We start from the raw sequence: 23,815 nt of genomic DNA on the forward strand, positions 1-23,815 counted from the left end.
GTGCCAACAGCATGCCCAGGCTCTTGGCTGTGTGTGGCGTAGACTTGCCTACCACACAGGCGTGGCCAGGCCCCTGTGGTACAGTGGAGAGATGAGCCTTTTTTATTTCAAAATACACAGCACTTCTTGGCCAGGCACAGTGGCTCATGCCTGTCATCCCAGCACTTCAGGAGGCTGAGGCGGGTGGATCACTTGAGCTCAGGAGTGAGCCACTATGCCTGGCACTGTATGTTACTCTCTTAGAGATACGGCCAGCTCTTGAGATCTGTAACCATCAGCTTTTACTAGATCATGCTGCAGTAACAAACAAACTGCTACAAATCTCAGTGGCCTGTGGCAACCAAAGATCATTTCTTGTTCATATGTCATGTTGGCTGGGGGTTAGCTGTGACTGTGCCCCAGCCCTGTGGGTGGTCCTCATTCTAGGATCTCAGTAGAGGAAGCAGGTCCTATAAGGTCCTCGCAGCAGAATGAGGGAGCACACAGGCTCTTAGATCTTAACGCTCAGATAAGACACCATCACTTAGATACCATTGGCTAAAGCATTTCATGTGGCCACACCTGACATCACTGGGGAGGAAAGCACCCAGGGGGAAGTTGCTGTTACACCACAAATCACGTGGCAGTGGGCAGAGATGTGTGACGCCTCCTCCAGGGAGCCTGGATGGTAGTTGGGAGCGGCAGCAGCATATTCCGTGTGACTCCGGGAACCCACAGCACAGCCCTGCTGGCACTCGCGTGGTTGGGCACTTTCTCACCCCTTCCATAGCTCAGAGATCTGGTGGATTTCTATGAACTCGTTTTCCAAACCTAGTTTTTATACTGTCATAAGCACGTACTGATTGAGAGCTAGATTAAAATATCTTCCTATGGACATTTGTCTTTATCTTATTTTGTTTGAGACAGGGTCTCACTGTCACCCAGGCTGGAGTGCAGTGGTGCAATCATAGCTCATTGGAGCCTTGACCTCCTGGGCCCAAGGGATCCTCCCAAGGAGCTGGGACCACAGGCATGCACCACCACACCCACCCAGCTAATTTTTTTTCTTTTTTGTAGAGACAGGATCTTGCTGTGTTGCCCAGGTTGATCTTGAACTCCTGCGCTCAACGATCCTCCCACCTCAGCCTCCCAAATTGCTGGGATTATATAGGCATGCGCCATTGCACCTACACATTTGTCTTCAAATGTAACACTTAGCCGGGCACGGTGGCTCATGCCTGCAATCCCAGCACTTTGGGAGGCCGAGGCTGGTGGATCACTTGAAGTCAGGAGTTCGAGACCAGCCTGGCCAACATGGTGAGAACTGTCTCTACTAAAAATACAAAAATTAGCTGGTCATGGTGGCAGGTGCCTGTAATCCCAGCTACTCAGGAGGCTGAGGCAGGAGAATCACTTGAACCCAGGAGGGGAGGTTGCAGTGAGCCGAGATCGTGCCATTGCCACTCCAGCCTGGGTGACAGAGCGAGACTCCTTCTCAAAATAAATAAATTAATTAAGTAAGTAAGTAAATGTAACACTACATTAAAAAAAAAAAAAAAAGCTCAACCTTATGAAAGTGATGCTGCTGAAAACATAACCATGGAATCCAGTAGCAGCCATTAGGGCAGATGTGCGGGTTACTGCAGGAAGACAGCTGGAGAGCGCTGTTGGGTGTGTACAGTAGAGAAAGACACCTCCCAGGAGCTACTACCAGCCAAGTGACTGTCATCAACTCACAGCACACAAAACAAATGCTTACTATACAGATAACTCTTTACATATTAAGCATTTATTTTTCTTTCTTTCTTTCTTTCTTTCTTTTTTTTTTTTTTTTGAGACAGAGTCTTACTCTGTCGCCCAGGCTGGAGTGCAATGGCGCGATCTTGGCTCACTGCAACCTCCTCCTCCCAGGTTCAAGCGATTCTCATGCCTCAGCCTTCTGAGAAGCTGGGATTACAGGTGCCTGCCACCACACCCAGCTAATTTTTTTAGTTTTAGTAGAGACAGGGTTTCACCATGTTGGCCAGGCTGATCTCGAACCCCTGACCTCAAGTGATCCACCCACCTTGGCCTCCCAAAGTGCTGGGATTACAGGCGTGAGCCACCGTGCCCAGTCAAGAACTCTTTACATATTGAGCATTTTCATAAATTTTTATACCTGGATTCCTGAACCGTTGGGTCACATCTGCAGACCATGCAATTGGCCATTGCAGAAGATATTAAAAGCCTATTAAACACCCGCTGTGTGCCCGTGCTCGGGAGGAAAGACAGTTGATGCTACAGCTTAGTTTTCCAGGAATTCAGGATCCCTGAATCAGGCAGCCTTATCTGTCATCCTAAAACTCCAGGACAGCCCCAGGTGGTGGTGGGAGTGGCCATGGCTGGGAGATGGATCTGCTCTGAGCCTGGGGATCAGGGTAGCATTCCTGGGAGGCGCCTTCCAGGCGGAGGGGAAATTGCTCATGTGTTCTGGGAATTGGGAGTGACTGGGTGTGGCAGGAGTGTGAGGCATGGCAGGAGGTGAGCCTGAAAAAGAGGCTGATCCCTCAGAGCAGGACAGGTTTTACCCAAGGCCGCAGGCCAGTGTCTAACCGTCTGTAGATCCTTCTCAGTTTAGCTTCTTCTAAATGGTTTTGTGTCTGTGTGAGAGTGTGTGTGAAATGGGGTTTTGTTATGTTGCCCAGGTTGGTCTTGAACTCCTGGGCTCAAGCGATCCTCCCACCTTGGCCTCCCAAAGTGCCGGGATTACAGGCATGAGCAACGGTGCTGGCATGGTACCTACCTCAAGCTAACATGCATGCAGGCACAGCGAGCCGGAACCCTAGCCTAGGATCCTCTCTTCAGCAATCCCTGCCTTAAGACCTTGCCTCAGACGTTTGCTCATTCAGATCCCTCCCCTTCTCAGAGGCAGCTGTGTTACCAAGCCCTGGCTTGCACCTCCAAGGCACGCAATGGACGGGCTGGGCTCCCTGCAGGATGGCCGCGAGGGGATGGGGGGCCAGCATGAGCATGAAGATGAGCAGGATATTGTCCGTTCCTCTCTCCCTCCCACAGGTGCTCTTCCTGGCCAGTAGTCATGTGGACACCTGGGGGGAAGCTGTCGTGTGTGGCAGTCACTGTGTTGTGTCTGGTACTGGGGCCCTGGCCAGGGTAGGTCAGTGACTCGTCCAACCCCAGGAGGCCGCTGCTGTCTCCTCCTCGAGCAGATGAGGTGGGGCTGGCATTCAAAGCCCTGGCTCCCTCCCTCCCTCCCTCCAGACTCAGAGCAGCCCAGGAACCCAGCTCCAGGTCTGGAGGAAGTTGTGTGTGCATTGGGTCTCGCAGCATAGATGGGTTTTGAGTAGACAGAGAGGCTAGCAAAGGGTGTTTCGAATAAGCAAAGCACGGAACTAGGAGGTCACCGGCTGCAGCAGGGAAGTCACACGAAGGGACAACCCGCCGCTGATTGGGTGAGCTGCAGAGGGAGGATGGACCGAACTCCAACTTCAGGGTCATTCTGGTTTTTATTTTAAGACAGGGTCTCGCTTGGTCATCCAGGCTGCAGTGCAGTGGCTCAATCATAGCTCACTCCAGCCTTGAACCCCTGGGCCCAAGTGATCCTCCCACCTCAGCCTCCAAGTAGCTGGGACTGCAGGTGTGTACCACTGTGCCTGGCTAATTTGTATTCTTTCGTAGAGATAGAGTCTCACTCTGCTGCCCAAGCTGGTCTTGAACTCCTAGGCTCAAGCCCTCCTCCCACCTCGGTTTCCCAAAGTGCTGGGATTACAGGTGCTTGCCACCATGCCCAGCTAATTTTTATTTTTGGTAGAGATAGGGTCTCACTCTGCTGCCCAGGCTGGTCTTGAACTTCTGCCTCCATTTTCTAAATTGTTGGGATTACAGGCATGAGCCACCCTGCCCAGCCTTGAGGCCCATTCTTGTCTATGCGGCTGAGGGGACTTCATCATTTAGAAAAGGATCTTTTAAGTAGTCTCTTTTAAGAAACCTCATGGTCTGTTTGCATACTGAATTAATTAAACTCATCAGCCTGACCGTGTTCCTCAGGACTGGGCTAGAATTTCTCTGTGTTAGTGGAGGAGGGCACGCAGAGAGGACTGAGAGTCATGGTCCCTGTGATACAGCTCTGATGAGTGGAGGAACACTAGGGTTTTTGGTTTTTATGCCGGTTTAGATAAAACGACACTGACACTCATGGAGTGGTTGGTTTTTTTTGTTTTGTTCTGAGATGGAGTCTCGCTCTGTCACCAGGCTGGAGTGCAGTGGCGTGATCTCGGCTCACTGCAACCTCCGCCTCCTGGGTTCAAGCAATTCTCCTGCCTCAGCCTCCTGAGTAGCTGGCATTACAGGCACCCGCCACCATGCCCGGCTAATTTTTGTATTTTTAGTAGAGACAGGGTTTCACCATGTTGGCCAGGCTGGTCTACATCTCCTGACCTCTTGATCCACCCGCCTTGGCCTCCCAAAGTGCTGGGATTACAGGTGTGAGCCACCGCTCCCGGGTCAGTGGAGTGGTTTTAAAACCCCGGTGTCCATGGGGCTGGTTCCTTCTGCTTGCTGTAGGGGAGAATCTGCTGTGTCCCTGTTCCAGCTTCTGGTGGTTTCCTGGTCATCTTCCTCTTATAGATCATCAACCCAGTCTCTCCTTCATCTCCCTGTGACATCCTACCTGTCTACGTGTCTATCTCTGTGTCTAGGTTTCTCCTCCTTATTGGATCATATTGGACGAGGGCCCCGGCTAATGACCTTGCCTTACCTTGATCACCTGCAGAGACCTAGCTCCAAATAAGGTCACCTTCACAGGTATTGGGGGTCAGGACTTCATCATCTTTCGAGAGACACAGTTCAGCCCATTACAGCCCTGAAGTGTGCCGTGTAAATTACCAAACCCCACATCCCCGGGAATAACCCAAAGAGGAGACAGGAGGACAGAGTTCAGGATACTTCCAGATCCCAGCCCTTGCCTCCAGGAGACACAGCCACCCAGTACCCTCAGTCGGAATACCTGGGAAGTGAGGGGCCCTCCCTAGGCAGGTCCTAAGCCAGAAAGAGAAGCCTCTGTGTGGCCGTCAAGCGGTACGGACAGCAGCCAGGGCGTCTGCCCAGTTTTCTGGACAGACTCTGCTACCCACCTGCCTCTCTTAGAACTGAGCCCCAGGGAGTGTTCCAATTCATCCGGAGAAGCAACTCTAAATCCATTGCTTACTCCAGACATCTATAATATGCGGGCTTAGGTACAGTTGAAATAGTGCCATTTAGACAGTTCCCAACATTTGTAATAGATATTGAGAAAGGTACATGATACGACAGGGAGAGAAAGCACAATGCACAATCTTACGTATAGGCTGATTTCAAGTACGTACGTTTTAAGCAGCTTTAAGCAGCTTGATTGAGATATAATTCACATACCATATAATTCACCCATTTAAAGTCTGGAGTTCATTGACTTTTAGGATATTCACAAAGTTGTACAGCTCTCACCACAGACAATTGTAAAACATTTTCATCACCCCAAAAGGAAATCCCACACCCGTCAGTTGGCATCCACCAGCCCCTCCTTCCCATCACCCCCAGTCCAAGACCACTCTAATGTATCATACATCTCTCTTGTTTGTCTGTGTGTCTGCATTTCATGTAACTCTTTTTTTTTTTTTTTTTTTGAGACAGAGTCTTGTTCTGTCACCAGACTGGACTGCAGTGGTGCCATCTCAGCTCACTGCAACCTCCACCTCCCGGGTACAATCGAAGCAATTCTCCTGCCTCAGCCTCCTGAGTAGCTGGGATTACAGGTGCACACCACCATGTCCGGCTAATTTTTGTATTTTTAGTAGAGATGGAGTTTCATCACCTTGGCCACGCTGGTCTCAAACTCTTGACCACGTGATCCGTCCGCCTTGGTCTCACAAAGTGCTGGGATTACAGGCGTGAGCCACTGTACCTGACTGCAACTCTTTTTTTTTATATATATATAATTAGAAAAAAATATTAGAAATAAAGACCTGACAGTTTGACTCCTGCCTGTGAGTGGCGGATTTTAATTATACTTTTAAGTTTTTTCTGTATTTTTGATATTTTTCTGATCACACAATGAGCATGAGTTGCTAATAATGGGGGAGGGGGTTATTTTAAAAACAAAGGGCGGTCTTGTAAGCAAGGCATGGTGGCTCATATCTAATCTCTCCTGACCCCCGAGGTCAGGAGTTCAAGACCAGCCTGGCCAACATGACGAAACCCCGTCTCCACTAAAAATACAAAAAATATTAGCTGGGCGTGGTAGCGCACTCCTGTAGTCTCAGCTACTTGGGAAGCTGAGGCAGGAGAATCGTTTGAACCCGGGAGGCAGAGGCTGCAGTGAGCTGAGATTGCGCCACTGTACTCCAGCCTCGGCAACAGAGCGAGCCTCCGTCTCAAACAAAAAGTCCTTGTAGATTGTTTGGAAACTCTACTTAACACCAAATTCCCAACCTTGTTTTTGTTTTTGTTTTTGTTTTTATTTGAGACAGGGTCTCACTGTGTTGCCCAGGCTGGAGTACAGTTGTATGAACACAGCTCACTGCAGCCTCAAACTCCTAGGCTCAGGCAGTCCTCCCACCTCAGCCTCCCAAGTAGCTGGTATTACAGGTGCATTTCCACCCTGCCCAGCTAATGTTTTTTGTTTTTTGTAAAATTTTTATTTTTAAATTTTAATTTGTAGATATCTCATTATTTTGCCCAGGCTGGTCTTGAACTCCTGGGCTCAAGCCATGTTCCTGTTCCTGGCTCCCAAAGTGCTGTGATTGTTACAGGCGTGAGCCACCACACCTGGTCCAGAATCACAGCCTTCTATTATCGGGTTGAGGGGGGTCGAAATGTGTCTGAGTTCCAAAGAATTGACTTCAAATTTGAATCTTGGTGTACAGCTTGTTAGAAGGTGGAAATGCTTGCATTGCACTAGGCTGCTATGCATTCAGTTTTCTAGGGCCAGCTCCCACTAGCCATCGTCCCCCAGTTCTGAGCACCCCACATCCTTAATCAGGAGACCTCTTTCAGCTCTTAACAAACTGTCCGGTGGCTCAGGTGAGAGGCCCTATAATTAAACCACATCCTTTGCCTCTGTAATAACATCGGAGACAGCATAGTTCTAGGAGGGGACAGACGGAATATATAATTTCCTGTCCTTTGCCTGAGCCAGTATGACATTGGTACATGTGCAATCTTGCATGTTTCGGCTGTAAAATGCAATCTGTTGTCTCAGCAAGTGTGTAGGTAAGCTGAATATTCTACCAGGTTGGTCCAACCACGGCAGGCTCTTTGCATATGCGTCCAGCATAGATGATGAACAGACGTCTACACTAGGGGAAACTGGCTCAGCTAGTCAGCTCACAAAACAAACCAATCCTGGCCACTGTAGCGAAACCTCGCCAGTTGCCTAATCTGGAATCCCGGGCACCGTCCTCGATTCGCCTTGTTCTTCTGGGCCTCACGTCAACTGTGTGTGTTGCTGATCTCTCCATCCGACCTCTCCTCCTCCTCAACACCCCCAACCATTGCCCAGCGCATCTCACTCAGATGAAGGCAGTGACGTCCGACGGGTCTCTTCCTCCCTGCCCCCTCCTGTGCTCTTTCCACCCTGACCACTGCCCAGGTGATGAGGGTCTCCCTGCACCATGTACCCTTGTGCCCCTCAAAATCTCACCCCACTTGCTTGTCCAGCTGCATCACCCACAGCTCCCGCGTATGTATCCACGTTCCCACCCGGCAGACTCTCGCAGGTCCCCTGTGCCCCATGGTGTGTTGTAGCAGTGTTGGTGGACTCTTAATCTGGAATGGAGCACAAGCTGACATGCAAATAAGTGTTTTAAAACAGAACACACAGGCCAGATGCGGTGGCTCACGCCTGTAATCCCAGCACTTTGGGAGGCTGAGGCGGGCAGATCACCTGAGGTCAGGAGTTGAAGACCAGCCTAGCCAACATGATGAAACCTCATATTTACTCAAAATACAAAACTTAGCCGGGCATGGTGGTGGGCACCTGTAATTCCAGCTACTTAGGAGTGTGAGGCACGAGAATTGCTTGAACCTGGCAGCCAAATGTTGCAGTGAGCTGAGATCGTGCTACTGCACTCCAGCCTGGGTGACACAACAAGACTGTTTCAAAAAAAAAAAAAAATTTTTTTAATGAAATTCTTTGCTCCCGGGATTTGAATGTGTTCGTCCGTTTACATGCAGTGTCTAACCCGTCCACCTGGGTGAAATGCTTTTAAAGACTCTGCTCTAAGGTCACAACTTTACTCCCTGAAGTTCCGTTCTCCATGTCCCCAGGGATTTAATTACTTGTTAATTACATACCTTTTTCCCTCCTAGACCCTGAGCTCCTGGGGGTAGGAACTGTCTCTTCCTGCCCACCTCTGATCCTCAGCAGTGTCTAGCACATGGCCAGCTCTTAAGTCAGTACTTGGAGAAGAAAAAAGACCAGGAAGGGCGTACCAGACCATTCTGTATGGAAGATCCACCCATTGTTCCCTGCTGTATAGTGAATGGCTCCATACTCTCAAATCTCTGCTCCTCCCTCGTTTACCTTTATGAACAGGGTCCTGTTGTGTTTGCAGGCATTTCCTCTAAGAGGTTGAAGCCCAGTTGTCAAGCATCTATGCGGAGGAATCAGACTTCCCCCTGCTATGGGAATTCACTAGATGTGTAATGCTTTGTAAATTACCTCTTGACAAATGTTGAGCTCTTTGTTTTTCTTTTCTTTCTTTTCCTTCCCTTTCAGATTGATGCACTGAGTAAAAGAAGCAAGGAAGCTGAAGCAGCTTTCTTGAATGTCTACAAAAGATTGATTGACGTCCCAGGTAAGCCCCAGCACTAATGGCCCACCACTGGGGGGGCGTTGTGTCTGGTGAGTCGGTGTGTTTTGGGCCCATTCTTCTTGGCTTTCCTAAGGAAAATAAATAGGCCATCAGTGGCAGTTTCCCCCAAGAAACCAGGGAGTGCAGGACACATGAATTCTCCACAACCCAGACTTTGGGTACGAAAGGAAATTGGATGTCCTTGTTGAAGTACTCATGTAATCTCTAGGGGATGACTTTGTAAAAGCAGAGACCCACAAATCTCTGAGGCTACAGCATAAAACACTACACATACTGCAGAGAAGATGCAAACCCGATGTGTGTGTGCTGTGCAGAAGTCCCTCGTACTTTAAGACTTTATGAATGGCCCTACTAAGACACCTGGAGTGTCCCACTCCCCCTGCCAGGTCATCCAAGATCAGTGGCCCCTGGACAAGCCCTTCACTTAAGGGTTATGGGCAGAGGTAACATAATCCTTGCAGCTACAACCAAGTATATAAGTTGTTTCTTTTATTATTTTTTCTAATTTTATATGTTTATTTTTGAGACAGAGTCTCGGTCTGTCGCCCAGGATGGAGTGCAGTGGCGCAATCTCTGCTCACTGCAACCTGCACCTCCCGGGCTCAAGCGATCCTCCCATCTCAACCTCCCAAGTGGCTGGGAGGTGCGTGCCACCACACTCAGCTAATTTTTGTGTTTTTTGTACAGATAAGGTCTCACTGTATTGCCCAGGCTGGTCTCGAACTCCTGGGCTCAAGCAGTCCTCCCACCTCAGCCTCCTAAAGTGCTGTGAGGTTATAGGCAGGAGCCACCACACCCGGCCCTGTTTCTTCTTTTAGAGGGATTGAAAAATTAAAATTTAAATAATGTTTGTAAGGCATTCTGAGAAGTGATGGCTTCTGATTATTTATTCTGGAAAAGTCAGAAGGCATGTAGAGTGCCTTGAACTCTCTGGTCCTGTTTGTGGGTCCTCAATTGCCTTAGAATCTCCAGTAAGGTGATGGACATAACCATGTGGGGCCCAGCTCAGCTCTGGAGAGATGCTTATCAGAAAATTAGGAAAGTCACTTGTTGCCTTTCTCCGCCAAGCAAGGAATTGGAATTACCACCACCCTCCCCTCCCCACCCATTACAGTTGCGCACTTGCCCTTGTTAGCAATTCTTTGAATATCATTGACAGCATTAGAGCTACATTAACAGAGCGAGGCAGACTCAGGTCTCCTTTGTACCTGTACTTGTGTTCTAATTCAGGTCCACCACAGGCATTGCTGTCCCCTCTTGGAGCTGGGATTAATAGAGGTCACATCAAACACTTCGGACAGGGAGTTGGGAGACCCAGATTCTCCTTCCCTGGATGACATTCCTTTTCCTCTCTGAACTTCAGTGTTCTCATCTGTAAAATGGAACAGGGTCAGGGAACAGCCTAACCATAGAGAATGGTTTGCTTTGTTCTAAACTTTTGCTGTCTTGGGAGCTTATCTAGTTATTAGTTCCAAATTCTAGCCTTTTGGTTTTCTGTGAGAGTTTGTATCTGACTAGGAGTTCCCTGAAGAACCTGACTGAGCCTCACGAGGAGGCTCCTTCACAGTAAAATGGATCAGTGTTACCGCTGGAGGGTGCCCAGGTTCTTGGTGTTTTGAGCAATGAATTGGACAAAATGCGCAAAGCAAGGAAAGAATGAAGCAACAAAAGCAGATACTTACTGAAAATGAAAGTACACTCCACAGGGTGGGAGTGGGCTGAGCAGCCGCTCAAGGGCCCAGTTACAGATTCTTCTCAGTCCAAATAACTTCTGGAGGTTTCCCATTGGCCAATTGGTGTTCACCCCGTGTAAATGAAGTGCTGGCCCACAATCAGTCTGATCAGTTGCAGAAAGCAACCAACCAGAGGCTGAAGTGAAGTTACAAAGGTCACACTCCTGTGCAAACATCTTGATTGGTTGTGGAAAGTAACCAATCAGAGGCTAAAGTGAAGTTACAAAGTTGCACTTCTATGCAAACGAAGACTTGGCCCTGCAATCAGTCTGACTGGTTGCAACCAATCAGAGGCTGAAGTTACAAAGTTATACTTCTATGCAAACATCTGATTGGTTGCAGAAAGCAACCAATCAAAGGTACTTTCCTTTCCCATCTGCAGGGCAGAAAAGATTGGGGTTTGCAAAGGAAGTAGCCAGTGGTCCTTTTGTTACTTAGGCATGAAAAGTGGGGGTTTTCCCTTCGATTTAGTTCTAGGAAGTCAGGGTGAATCGGCCTTCGGTTCCCTACTTGCAGACCCTATTCTTCTGCCTCAAGAGCACTGTCCCTCGGGCGTCAGCAGCCTGGTGGGTTGGGCATCAACAAGAATTTTCTTGTTGCATAAGGTACATTTTCTTGTGCGTAAGGTAGTGGCTGAGAATTTTCTCTCTGGACTATGTCATGTCCTTACTGACACAGGGATAAAGAATTTACAGAAAAAGTGTGACCTGGGCTTTGAGAAATTTCATTTTGTGTTTCGAAAGAGTTCATTCTCTGACTTTTTGTTGGTTCCTTGGGCTCAGGAAGGTTCTGCTCCATTCTATTCCCAGAAGTTCTTGCTACCACTTCTGGGAGCACGATACCAGAAGGGAGTGTTTTCCAGCTGAGAACCTTGTCCAGTTTGTGACTTAGTTGAAAGAAGACTGGCTCACTTCATCTTTGCCAGAGATCCAAAGACTCTTTAGCTGCTGTTTTCTAAATAATATGTAATCTCTTTTCTTTCTTTCTTTCTTTCTTTTTTTTTTTTTTCTGAGACAGAGTCCCGCTGTGTCACACAGGCTGGAGTGCAGTGGTGCAATCTTGGCTCACTGTAACCTCCACCTCCCAGGTTCAAGCAATTCTCCTGCCTCAGCCTCCCACATAGCTGTGATTACAGGCTCCCGTCACCACACCCAGCTAATTTTTGTACTTTAGTAGAGACGGGGTTTCGCCATGTTGGCCAGGCTGGTCTCGAGCTCCTGACCTCAGGTGATACGCCTGCCTCAGCCTCCCAAAGTGCTAGGATTATAGGTGTGAGCCACCACGCCCCGCCTAGCTGCTGTTTTCTAAATAACCTGTAATCTCTTTTCCAAAAGTCAAATTTGCACCTCAATTTTTCCCTAACGACATTTTCCAACTGGGCAGCCACTTTAAAGCATTGCTCGATTTCTTTCTCTGCAGTTACGTTCTGTGTGAATTTCCCGTAGAAAAAAAGACCGTTTTTCTCATCAACGTTTCCTCTTTACCTGAGCCGACCTTGTCCATGTACATGTGCAAATTTTATAGAATTTTGATCACAGCATAGGTATATATTCATATTCTGCCTTTCTCGCTTAATGTTATGATTCTTACTTACCGTAAGCGTTTTCCTATATTGGTGATATTCTTCACAATTTTTATTTCTGGCCAGAGAATTGAAGTTTGCAGTTTAAATTGATGAATGGCGGGGGCAAAGAATGTTTGATGTTTTCTAAAATACTAAAAGTCAATCAAAATACATCTACATTCCACATAGATCACTTTCACCCACCACCTCCCAGGTATTTCTTAACAAATGCTGTGATCTGCCAGATCTAACAAGTTACTCGCAAAGCAGGAATGGTGCTCGGAGCATTCTCCCTGTGTTTTGAAGTCTGATTATTGCTCAGATGCAATCATTCTGTGGCTGAGGCTTACAGGAAGGGCCCGGTCAATAGCGATGATGCATTTACTGACAGTCACTCAGTCTGGGGGAGTCAGGATGCCTTAACTGTCTGCATACTTCAGGCCTTAATCCAGTGGAACCCAGAAACATTAGTAGGGTGCAGTAAGTTCTGCTAGTTGCAAGAGACAGCAACTCACACTGTCACAGGAAAAAGGAGGAAGCCCTTGGGAATAATGCAACAGGCATTCCAGCTATGTGCCACACAGCCCTGCTCCTGGATCACAGAGAGAACCGCCAAGCTGGCCCCAGGAGCAGCGGAGCCAGAGTCCCACCAAACCCAGGAGTGACAGGCACTTGACCAAACCAGCTCCCACCTGCTTCCCCTTTCTGAAGTTTTATTTATTTGTGCATTTCCTCGTTGCTTATCTCTGGGTCTCATTAAAGTGACAGCTCCGTGAGGATAGGGCTTTGTATTGTGGCTCTCTGCCCAGAGCCTGGCGTGCAGCAGGTGGGACGTAGTGAATGACTGAAGGAGTCAATGGACCCAGATTCCCACCACTCTCACCGGGTCCTCAGCAGCAGAGTTCACCAAGGGTTGCATTGGTGACTCTTAGAGCTCTGTCCGTGGTCCAGGTCTCACTCCTGAGTGCCAGGCTGCATATCCAACGGCCGCCTGGACTTTCCCATTGGGATGACTGGTGGGCACCCACCCGATGTGTCCGGCAGAAGCCGTCTTCTTACTGCCTGCCTTCTTTTGGTTGGTAGCGGCACCTCCCACCTTGCTGCTCATGTGCTGAGCTTTTTGCTTTTCCTGAGACGGGGTCCCACTCTGTCACCCAGGCTGAAGTGTGATGGTGTGATCTCAGCACACTGCAACCTCTACCTTCTGGGTTCAAGCAGTTCTCATGCCTCAGCCTCCCAAGTAGCTGGGATTACAGACGTGCGCCACCACACCTGGCTAATTTTTGTATTTTTAGTAGAGATGAGGTTTCACCATGTTGGCCAGGCTGGTCTCAAACTCCTGACCTCAGATGATCCACCCACCTCGGCCCCCGAAAGTGCTGGGATTACAGGCATGAGCCACCATGCCTGGCCTGTGTTCTGAACATCTTGTCACCAACTCTGGACATCCAACCTCTAGGATGTGTCTCAATTCCTGCCACTTCCCTTCACCCCAACTCCTGCCCTACAGTCTGCAGTTCACATTGATGTGAGTCTAAGTGCTTCTAGGGCGGCCAGACTCTTCCTGGCTAATCGCCACCAACTCCTCTGGATTAACCTGTTGAGATGCCACTTCCTGACAGAGAGGCCTTCCTGGCCTGCCCAGCAGGTTTAGGGGACCCTTCCTGTGCACACAAACACCCTGGCCTGGGACCCTGCCCTTCACTCCATTGTAATTCCTTGGTAACTGTTTGGCCAAGAGACTGGTTCAGTATAGTTTTGTTGCTAATTATTTCCTTTGTGTCCACCCCAATGCCTGCCATGTGGCAGAAATTCCATAAATATTGCTAAACGAATGCAGAAATTAATGAATCAAATTATTTCTTCAAAATGCTGAGTGTTTTTTTGGTCTCAGGCTCCTACTGTTCCCAGTGAATCACCCTTCCGAGGTTGAAGCTTCCCAGCGAGGGCGGGCACTGCAGAGCGCTAAGACAAGTCAATTGCAGGAGAACAGAATGTATCTTTTATTGAGTTGTAGCAGTTTAATAGCTCTCTGAACTCTCATTTTACTTTCGTGTCACTCTATAAAGATTTACATGCCTGCATAGACATTTATACAGCACTTAGCATTCGGGGTTGCCCAAACCAGCACATGCGCATCTGAGGCCTTCGGCTTTGGGGCGGGTCCTTTGTGGCTGGGATCTGTGTTTGGTTTACCAGAGGTCCCATCAGCGCCCCAAGCCCAGCACACAGGGTAGGATCTCCCTCCACCCCGGCTCATCCCCCACCATCCCCACCCGCCCACTTCTCCTTCGGTGTTCTGGCTCCTCCCTCTTCTTCATCTTCCACCTTCTGTAATTTCCTTCATATTAAAGACACTAAGGCCAGGCGTGGTGGTTCACGCCTGTAACCCCAGCACTTTGGGAGGTCCAAGCAGGCAGATCACCTGAGATCAGGACTTTGTGACCAGCCTGGCCAACATGGTGAAACCTCGTCTCTACTAAAAAAATACAAGACATTAGCTGGGTGTGGTGGCACGCACCTGTAATCCCAGCTACTTGGGAGGCTGAGGCAGGACAGTTGGTTGAACCCAGGAGGTGGAGGTTGCAGTGAGCCGAGATTGTACTACTGCACTCCAGCCTGGGTGACAAAGCAAAACTGTCTAAAAAATAAATTAAATTAAAAAAAAAAAAAAAGATGGCCGGGCGGGGTGGCTCACACCTGTAATCCCAGCACTTTGGGAGGCCGAGGCAGTCAGATCACGAGGTCAGGAGTTCAAGACCATCCTGGCTAACACATTGAAAACCAATCTCTACTAAAAATACAATTAGCCGGGTGAGGTGGCGGGCGCCTGTGGTCCCAGCTACTCGAGAGGTTGAGGCAGGAGAATGGCGTGAACCCAGGAGGCGGAGCTTGCAGTGAGCCGAGATAGCGCCACTGCACTCCAGCCTGGGAGACAGAGCGAGACACCATCTCAAAAAATAAAAATAAAGACACCAAATAAGCATTTAGCGATACAGTAGCATTGAACCATCATCGTCCTCATGTACCCTCTGAGCAGGTTTGATAGTTCAGACCTTGATGTTTCTGTTGTTTTCATTTGCCACCAGATTGCTTCTCATTCCTTAGTCAGTTTCGTGAGTATTATCAGACTCATCTCCCTGGGTATTACTCGAGTCAGTGCCTGAGACCCCAGAACCCCTCATCCCCCCACCATACCCCCAGGGCATCAAGAACCAGGCTGAGCCCCAGGGATATAATAGCCAGCTCAGTTCCTGCTCTCGGACTGTAGAGCCTGGTGGGAATATGGGCATTAAAAAGTAATTGCAACCAGGTGCAGTGGCTCACACCTGCAATCCCAGCACTTTGGGAGGCTGAGGCAGCTGAATTACCTGAATTACTTGAGCCCAGGGGTTGAAGACCAGCCTAGGCAACACGGTAAAATCCCGTCTCTACAAAACATACAAAAATTAGCTGGGCATGGTGGCATACGCCTGTAGTCCCAGCTGCTCAGGAGGCTGCAGTGGGAGGATCACCGGAGCCCAGGAGGTCAAGGCTGCAATGAGCTGAGATCGTGCCACTGCACTTCAGCCTGAGTGACAGAGTGGGACCCTGTCAAATTAAAATATATATATATATATATATATATATATTTTTTTTTTTTTTTTAAAAAGAAGAAGAAAAAGTAATTGCACAAATAACAACTGAATTTGAGGTGTGATAAGCAAAGCCCAATGGGCAATGAGATTATAGAATAAGGTGAATCAGGCCGGGCGCGGTGGCTCAAGCCTGTAATCCCAGCACTTTGGGAGGCCGAGACGGGCGGATCACGAGGTCAGGAGATCGAGACCATCCTGGCGAACACGGTGAAACCCCGTCTCTACTAAAAAATACAAAAAAAACTAGCCGGGCGAGGTGGCGGGCGCCTGTAGTCCCAGATACTCGGGAGGCTGAGGCAGGAGAATGGCGTAAACCCGGGAGGCGGAGCTTGCAGTGAGCTGAGATCCGGCCACTGCACTCCAGCCCAGGCGACAGAGCGAGACTCTGTCTCAAAAAAAAAAAAAAAAAAAAAAAAAGAATAAGGTGAATCAAGCAGGACAGAGGCAGCTGTCCTAAGGTGGCTGAGGCCAGGAGAAGAAGCCACAGGAGGCAGTTTTCTGACCAGAGAAAGCAGCAGCAGGGAGGAGCTGGGACGGGAAGAAGACTAGCAGATGGAGAGAATGTCGGGTCAATGGGGCTTAGTGAGCAGAAGAGGACAAGGACCCAGGAGCAGCCAAGCCCTACAGCAGCCAGACGGAGACACTGAAATAGTCAGAGGGGCTATGAATAATGACTCTGGGGATCAGGCACAGTGACTCACTCCTGTAATCAGTGTACTTTGGGAGGCTGAGGCAGGAGGAGTATTTGAGGCCAGGAGTTCGAGACCAGCCTGGGCAACATAGCAAGACCCCCCATCTCTTAAAAAAAAAAAAAAGAGAGAGAGATAAGTAAAATATGCAGCCTCTGTCTCTAGTTCGAGACCAGCCTAGCAACATAGCAAGACCACCCCGATCTCTTTAAGGAAAAAAAAAAAACAAGTAAAATAGCCTCTGTCCCTTACTGTAATTAAACAAGAAATAAATGTCTCTGCTCTTAAAATGTGACCCTCTCAGATAGCTGGGAATATTCTGGAATGACCACTTCTAACAGGCTCTTCCATAGCTGGAATTTGACTGAGTTCTGAGCAAAATTATGACAGTATGCATAATTCGTCAGTAATTAACCTTGTGTGGGTGACTTGCTCTTGCTTCTTGATACTTTTCATTTTTTTTTTTTTTACAATAAGTATGTATTTATTTCTACAATGACAGAGAGCATAAATTAGTAAAATATTCAAGTTGCAATCTTAGTTTCTGAATAGGCCTTATTAATGTATTGCAGATAAGAACTTAGTCAAGTAGTTGTAGGATAAAACACAAGTGTGACTGTTCTGTTCCAGAAACATCTTACTAATGATTTTGGGGGTTTTTGTTTGTTTTTTATATTTTAGCAGCGGGGTCTCTGTTGCCCAACCTGGAGTGCACTGGTACCATCATAGCTCACTTAACAGCCTCCTGGTTCAAGTGATCCTGCTGCCTCAGCCTCCTGAGTAGTGGGGACTACAGGCACACGCCACTACACCTGGCTAATTTTTAATTTTTTTGTAGAGATGGAGTCTTGCTATATTGCCGAGGCTGGTCTCAAACTCCTAGGTTCAAGCAATCGTCCCTCTTCGGCCTCCCAAAGTGCTGAGATTACAGGCATGAGCCACCACACCCAGCCTAGTAATTGGTGTATTTTAAAGAGTTCCTAGGTAGAAGAAAAAGACTAGGCACTACAGAACCTCTCTGCTTTGGTTGTGAAGTTCACTGGAAGCATCTCTTTGCAAGTTGTCCTTACCTCTGTCTCTGACCTGCTATCAGAACCGTATTTTACTGCTTGCTAAGATGCAGTTTAGTTCCTACGGACACAAGCCCTTCAAACATATAAAGGCAGTGCCTGGAAGGGTTTATTTTAAGATTTAAATCTTAGGAAGCACATTACCAGTGATATAAAATATTCATTGACTCATGAAACACTGCTAGAAGTCGTTGTTTCGTGACTGACTTGTCTCCCTTTATTTCCATAGGTTAACTGGTCTGCCTTTGTGAAAAGTAGATGTAGGTTTTTCGGAAGTACTGAAAGAGAGCTGGCTGGAAAGAGTGCATTTGTAGGCCATTCCATTTTCAGAGCCTGCTCCCAAATGCCCATGCTCTGAGGTCCCCCCCACCGGGGGAAGTTTCATTTTGAATGTAGGAAAACCATCTCTCCTGGTGACTATCCTTGTCGGCCTAGCATCTGAGAATCTAGAAATAAAATGGAATGTCATCATTTTTGAGAACTGCTTTTTAATGCTCCTCCAGGAGAATAAAATAGCAATCTGGTTCTTGGTGCCTGCTACTTTCAAGTGAGGACACATTACAGGTTAAAATTAGAAAACACTGTTCTTTTATACTTCTTTCTCCACTGCCTGCCCCTCACTCAAGGATCCCACATTAAGACTCCTGGAAAAAAAGGTGAAGAAATTGGCCCCGTGTGGTGGCTCACGCCTATAATCCCAGCACTTTGGGAGGCGGAGGCGGGTGGATCACCTGAGGTCAGGAGTTCAAGACCAGTGTGACAAACATGGTGAAACCCCATCTCTACTAAAAAATAGAAAAATTGGCCGAGCATGGTGGTGTGCACCTATTATCTCAGCTCCTTGGGATGCTGAGTCACGAGAATCGCTTGAACCTGGGAGGCGGAGGTGGCAGTGAGCCGAGATCGTGCCACTGCACTCTAGCCTGGGCAACAGAGTGAGACTCTGAAAAGAAAAAAACCAAAAGTGACAAAATCTTATTTCGTTAGAAATAGCCCCTGGTTTTCATGCCAAGATGTTTATCAATGTGCCACTTGGTAGCCTTCTCAAAGGCGATAGAAATGTGGCTGTTGCAGCCTGATTCTGTACGGTGACTCCAGTCCACATATTCCAGGTCTCCTGGTGTTGGCAAACAAGGCCTGGTACCCAGGGCGCCTCCGGAGAGCTCCCTGTAACTTCAGTAGTGGGAGACGTGCAGGATCCCTTTACAGATCCTCAGTTTGCCTTCAGAAAACATTTTCATTCTTGTGATTAAGAAGCAATCACAAGCCCCAAACAAAACAGGACAGAAAGAGGAACTGGGTCTGGAAGAACAAAGCCCTGTAGGTGGCGAATAATGTGCTGACTCCTGTCCAGGATACAGGTCTCTGGCCCCAAGCTGGTCCTGAAACAGCCTCGGGGGACGAGTCTATATGCTGTGTCCCAGTTTCACTCAGGCCCCGGCATTAGGGAAACTGGAAACCAGGCATGGAAGCAGCGTCCCTACCTTCCTCGGCCAGGTTCACAAACCTGGGGCCCAATCCGCCTCTCCTTGTAGGACACTATATGTTTGCAGGCTGAGGAATTAGCAGGCATGACAAGATGGGTGTTGGACCCTGCACCAGCAGATTTTGCCGGCTGCCGTCACTCCCAAGGCTTTCCCTTCTCCATCCATCCTCACCCGGTCGCTCGACACAGCACTAGAGGGAGAACACCCTGGATGTGACTTGGGGACTCCTCCTCGGTGTGCTTGTGTGGAGAGTGGAGAGGTGCGTCGTTTGTGCCCCGCTTTGCTGTGACCGGGGTGGTCCTGGCACGCCGGGTATCTAGACAGCTTTTCATCAGTCGCTCATCAGCATGCTAATTGCCGTATGACTAATTATGCCCTGAATTCCAGTTGATTTTCTTAATGAGACAGCTGGGTTAATTATGTAATCATATGATTACATTAGCCTAGAGTGCCCTGGCGAAAAGTAGCGTCTGCCGCGCTGTGATGTCATCGCGGGGACGGTGCTCACAAGGGGGACATTCATCCTCAGGCTGGTGGCAGGGGACGGCCCCCGTCACCCGCAGAGCACACTGTGCAAACATCGGCCTCGTGTCTATTAAGATTGGCCTTTTCAGCCCTCACAACCTGCAAGAAAAGCAGTTCACCAGCAGTCTGCTCGCCACCCTGCGCCCTCTCCACACCCCCAGCCGAATCCCAAACCCGCCTGCAGCCCCCTGCAGCTCTTCTGAGATCCAGCCATGTGTCCTTTCTTCTCACAGGACCTCTCTGCACCAAGGCTGTTGGACTTTATCAGGGCATGCCAGCACTTCCTTTGCAGTGATCCTAAGAACTCAAAGCAAAATGTTTGCATTTAAGTCTCAGAGCGACTTAGTTTACGGTAACATAGAAACAAGCCCTAGACTGGCCCCGACCCTAGATCCCACTGCGCACCCCAGATATGCTATTTCATTCCTTCTTTCTGCCCTGATCTCTAACACACATCATATTTACTAAGAAAATACATGACTGATACCTTCTGGTTTCTGGCCACTTCGCTACTCCCCATCACAGCAGAACTTCCCTGGAGGGTGACTACCTGCCGAATCCACTTCTTCACCTATTTACACTCTTCCTCCTTAGACTTCTGTGGCCTTCTCCTCTTCCTCTGCCAGGGCTCTAAATGTTGGAGTATGCCAGAACGTTATTCTTAGCCTTTTCATTTACATTCTCTCCCTAGGTGACTTCTAAAACTCCACATGACCAAAAGAGAATGATCAGTTCCCCCGACATGCTCCCAAGACAGTTCAGTGGCATCACCATTCACGCAGGTGCTTTGCCCACATATGGTTTGGCTCTGTGTCCCCACCCAAATCTCGCCTCGAATTGTAATCCCCACATGTCGAGGGAGGGAAGTGATTGGATCATGGGGGCAGTTTTCCCCTGGCTGTTCTCACGATAGTGAGTTCTCGTAAGAGCCAATGGTTTTATAAGTGTTTGGAAGTTCCGCCTTCACTCTTCTCTCTCCTGCCGCTTTGTGAAGAAGGTGCTTGCTTCTCCTTTGCCTTCCACCATGATTGTAAGTTTCCTGAGGCCTCCCCAGCCATGTGGAACTGTGAGTCCATTAAACCTGTTTGCTTTATAAATTACTCAGTCTAAAGTATTTCTTTTTTTTTTTTTTTTTTTTTTTGAGACGGAGTCTCGCCATCGCCCAAACTGGAGTGCAGTGGCACAATCTCGGCTCACTGCAACCTCCTCCTCCTGGGTTTGAGCAATTCTCCTGCCTCCACCTCCCAAGTAGCTGGGATTACAGGTGCCTGCCCCCATGCCCAGTTAATTTTTGTATTTTTAGGAGAGACAGAGTTTCACCATGTTGGCCAGGCTGATCTCAATCGCCTGACCTCAGGTGATCCACCCACCTCAGCCTTCCAAAGTGTTGGGATTACAGGCATGAGCCACCGCGCCCGGCCCAGGTATTTCTTTATAGCAGTGTGAAAACAGACTAATACAGCCACAATGCACCAGTCAGCCTGGGTTCCCTTCTTTCTTTCACACCCAATAGCCAGGCTGTTAGTAAGCCCTAGTGAGCCAGCAGCCTCCAGAATATATCCCAAATTCGGCCACCTACCCTTCAGCCACTGCCACCTACCCTTCAGCCACTGCCACCTAATCCAAGCCACCAGTCTCTGTCACTTCACTGCACTCACACCTCCACCTAATGTCCTTTGCACAGCAGGCAGACAGGTCCAAGTCAGTGGTCTCCAAACTACTTTTGCTTATGCACCTCAAGAGTAAAAAAGTTTGAATTGGTCCAGGCCCAGTGGCTTACGCCTGTAATCCCACCACTTTGGGAGGCTGAAGCAGGTGGATCACCTGAGGTCAGGAGTTTGAGACCAGTCTGGCCAACGTGGTGAAACCCCCTCTCTACTAAAAATACAAAAATTAGCTGGTGTAATAGCGAACGCCTGTAATCCCAGCTACTCAGGAAGCTGAGGCAGGAGAATTACTTGAACCCAGGAGGTATAGTGAACCAAGATTGCGCCACTGCAGTCCAGCCTGGGCAACAGAGTGAGACTCTGTCTAAAAATAAATACATACACACATGCAATGAAATGCACTCATTTCAAGTGGGCAGTGTGATAGCGTGGCCACCTTCACAATCAAGATGTAGAACACTTCTGTGACGTCACATTCCCTTCTGACCCCAATACCCAGCAATTGCTGTTCTGCTCTCTCTTACTATCTAGTAGATTTGTCACTTCTGGAGTTGTGTAGAAGTGGAATCATTTGGTCTGTGGTCCTACATCCGGCCTCTTTCACTCAGCACAGTGTTTTGGGATTCATCTAAGTTGCTGGTATCATTAGTCCTTTCCTTTTTATTGATGAATGATATTCCACTGTGTGGATATATACCAGTTTGTTGATCTAACGGGTATGTTGACAGACATTTTGTTGTTTGTGGCTATTATGAATCAATCTATAAACATTCATGGAGAGTTGTTACGTAGGCGTATGTTTTCATTTCCCTTAGGCAAATACTTAGGATGAGGATCAGGGTACCTGTACATTTTACCTGATAGGAAATGCCAAGCTGCTTTTCAACGTAGATGTATCTTTTTTTATTAATTTTTTTCATTTTCTTTTCCTCAGGGTAGCAAAGTTACAGTTGTATTATTTTATCGCCACATAAGACATTGAGAGGAGTTCCAGTTGCTCCATGTCTTCTGTTTCATTGGTTACCGTCTGATTTTAGACATTCCTAGTGAATGCTTAATGTATTTCATTATGATTTTAGTTTGCATTTTCCTGATGACTAATGATGTGGAATATTTTTTCATGTGCATTTTTGCCTTCATAGATTTTTATTTATAAAGGTTTTCAATCTCTTGCACATTTTAATTTTGGAAACAGGGTCTTGCTCTGTTGCCCAGGTTGGAGTGTAGTGATGAAGTCATAGCTCACTGCAGCCTCAGTCTTCCAGGCTCAAGCAATCCTCCCACCTCAGTCTCTCAAGTAGCTGGGACTACAGGCATGTGCCACCACACCCAACTAATTTTTTATTTTTTCTAGACATGAGGTCTAGCTATGTTGCCCAGGCTGGTCTCAAACTCCTGGGCTCAAGCAGTCCTCCCACCTTGGCCTCACGAAGTGCTGGGATTATGGGCATAAGCCACTGTGCCTGGCTTCTATATACATTTTAGATTCAGCTTGTCAGTTTTTACAAAGGAGCTTTCTGTGATTTTGATTAGGATTCCACTGTATTTGTAGATCAATTTGAGGAAAATTGACAGCACTATTTATTCTTCCAGTCTAAACAATGTATTTATTTAGTTCATCTTTAATTTCTCTGAGCAATATTTTACAGTTTTGATGTATAAGCCTGGCACAGATTATATTCACTTTATTTCTAAGTTAAAGTCACGTTTTTCTTTTTTTTTTTTTTTTGAGATGGAGTCTCGCTCTGTCGCCAGGGCTGGAGTGCAGTGGCCGGATCTCAGCTCACTGCAAGCTCCGCCTCCCGGGTTTACACCATTCTCCTGCCTCAGCCTCCCGAGTAGCTGGGACTACAGGTGCCCGCCACCTCGCCCAGCTAGTTTTTTGTATTTTTTAGTAGAGACGGGGTTTCACCATGTTAGCCAGGATGGTCTCGATCTCCTGACCTCGTGATCCGCCCGTCTTGGCCTCCCAAAGTGCTGGGATTACAGGCTTGAGCCACCGCGCCCGGCCAAAGTCATGTTTTTCAATGCTATATTAAAGGGTATTTTCTTTTGTAAAAAATCTACAATATGTTCATTTTATTATTATTATTATTATTTTTAATCTCGCTTCATCACCGAGGCTGGAGTGCAGTGACGCGATCTCAGCTCAGTGTAAACTCCGCCTCCCAGGTTCAAACAATTCTCCTACCTCAGTCTCCCGAGTAGCTGAGATTACAGGTGCCCGCCACCACACCTGGCTAATTTTTGTGTTTTTAGTAGAGACAGGGTTTCAACATGTTGGCCAGGCTGGTCTCAAACTCCTGACCTCAAGGGATCTGCCCACCTCAGCCTCCCAAAGTGTTAGGATTACAAGTGTGCGAGATTAAAGTTTATTTTATTTGCAAATTTATTTTCCAATTGTTTGTTGCTTTTGTGTAGAAATAGAATGAATTTCATATAATATTATTTTATATATTTTTTACATTTTAACAAGTAATAAAATATATAAATATTTTATATATTTGGTATTTACTTAATTATCAAAGTCTGAATACTTTTCCCTAATGTTGGGTCCAATGCAAGGATGTCTGCTTTCTCTACTTCTAGTCAACATTAAATATAGGGAGCAAGTGCC

At 47.8% G+C, this 23,815-nt stretch overlaps 1 protein-coding gene and 1 long non-coding RNA gene across 18 annotated transcripts in view; one reads left to right on the top strand and one right to left on the bottom strand.

Moving 5' to 3' along the window:
* Nucleotides 1–23,815, top strand: part of CUX1 (cut like homeobox 1) — a 517,458-nt gene that overhangs the window by 295,543 nt on the left and 198,100 nt on the right. For all 16 annotated transcript variants that reach the window (XM_033192564.1, XM_033192563.1, XM_033192550.1 and 13 more), the window contains one exon: nucleotides 8,729–8,807. In XM_033192564.1, coding sequence (XP_033048455.1) covers nucleotides 8,729–8,807 — 79 coding nt within the window. The remainder of the gene's footprint in view (nucleotides 1–8,728; nucleotides 8,808–23,815) is intronic.
* LOC117072407 lies at nucleotides 8,791–19,671 on the bottom strand. 2 transcript variants are annotated; one of them, XR_004432787.1, is made up of 3 exons: nucleotides 19,004–19,671; nucleotides 10,034–10,197; nucleotides 8,791–8,893 (listed from the first exon to the last, which is right to left on the bottom strand). It is a non-coding gene; the product is annotated as an uncharacterized LOC117072407 (long non-coding RNA). The 2 variants fall into 2 exon arrangements; XR_004432786.1 differs by having other exon boundaries at nucleotides 19,178–19,627.

Source organism: Trachypithecus francoisi, unplaced genomic scaffold (genome assembly GCF_009764315.1).
Source record: "Trachypithecus francoisi isolate TF-2019V2 unplaced genomic scaffold, Tfra_2.0 Lachesis_group4, whole genome shotgun sequence".
NCBI classification, from domain to species: domain Eukaryota; kingdom Metazoa; phylum Chordata; class Mammalia; order Primates; family Cercopithecidae; genus Trachypithecus; species Trachypithecus francoisi.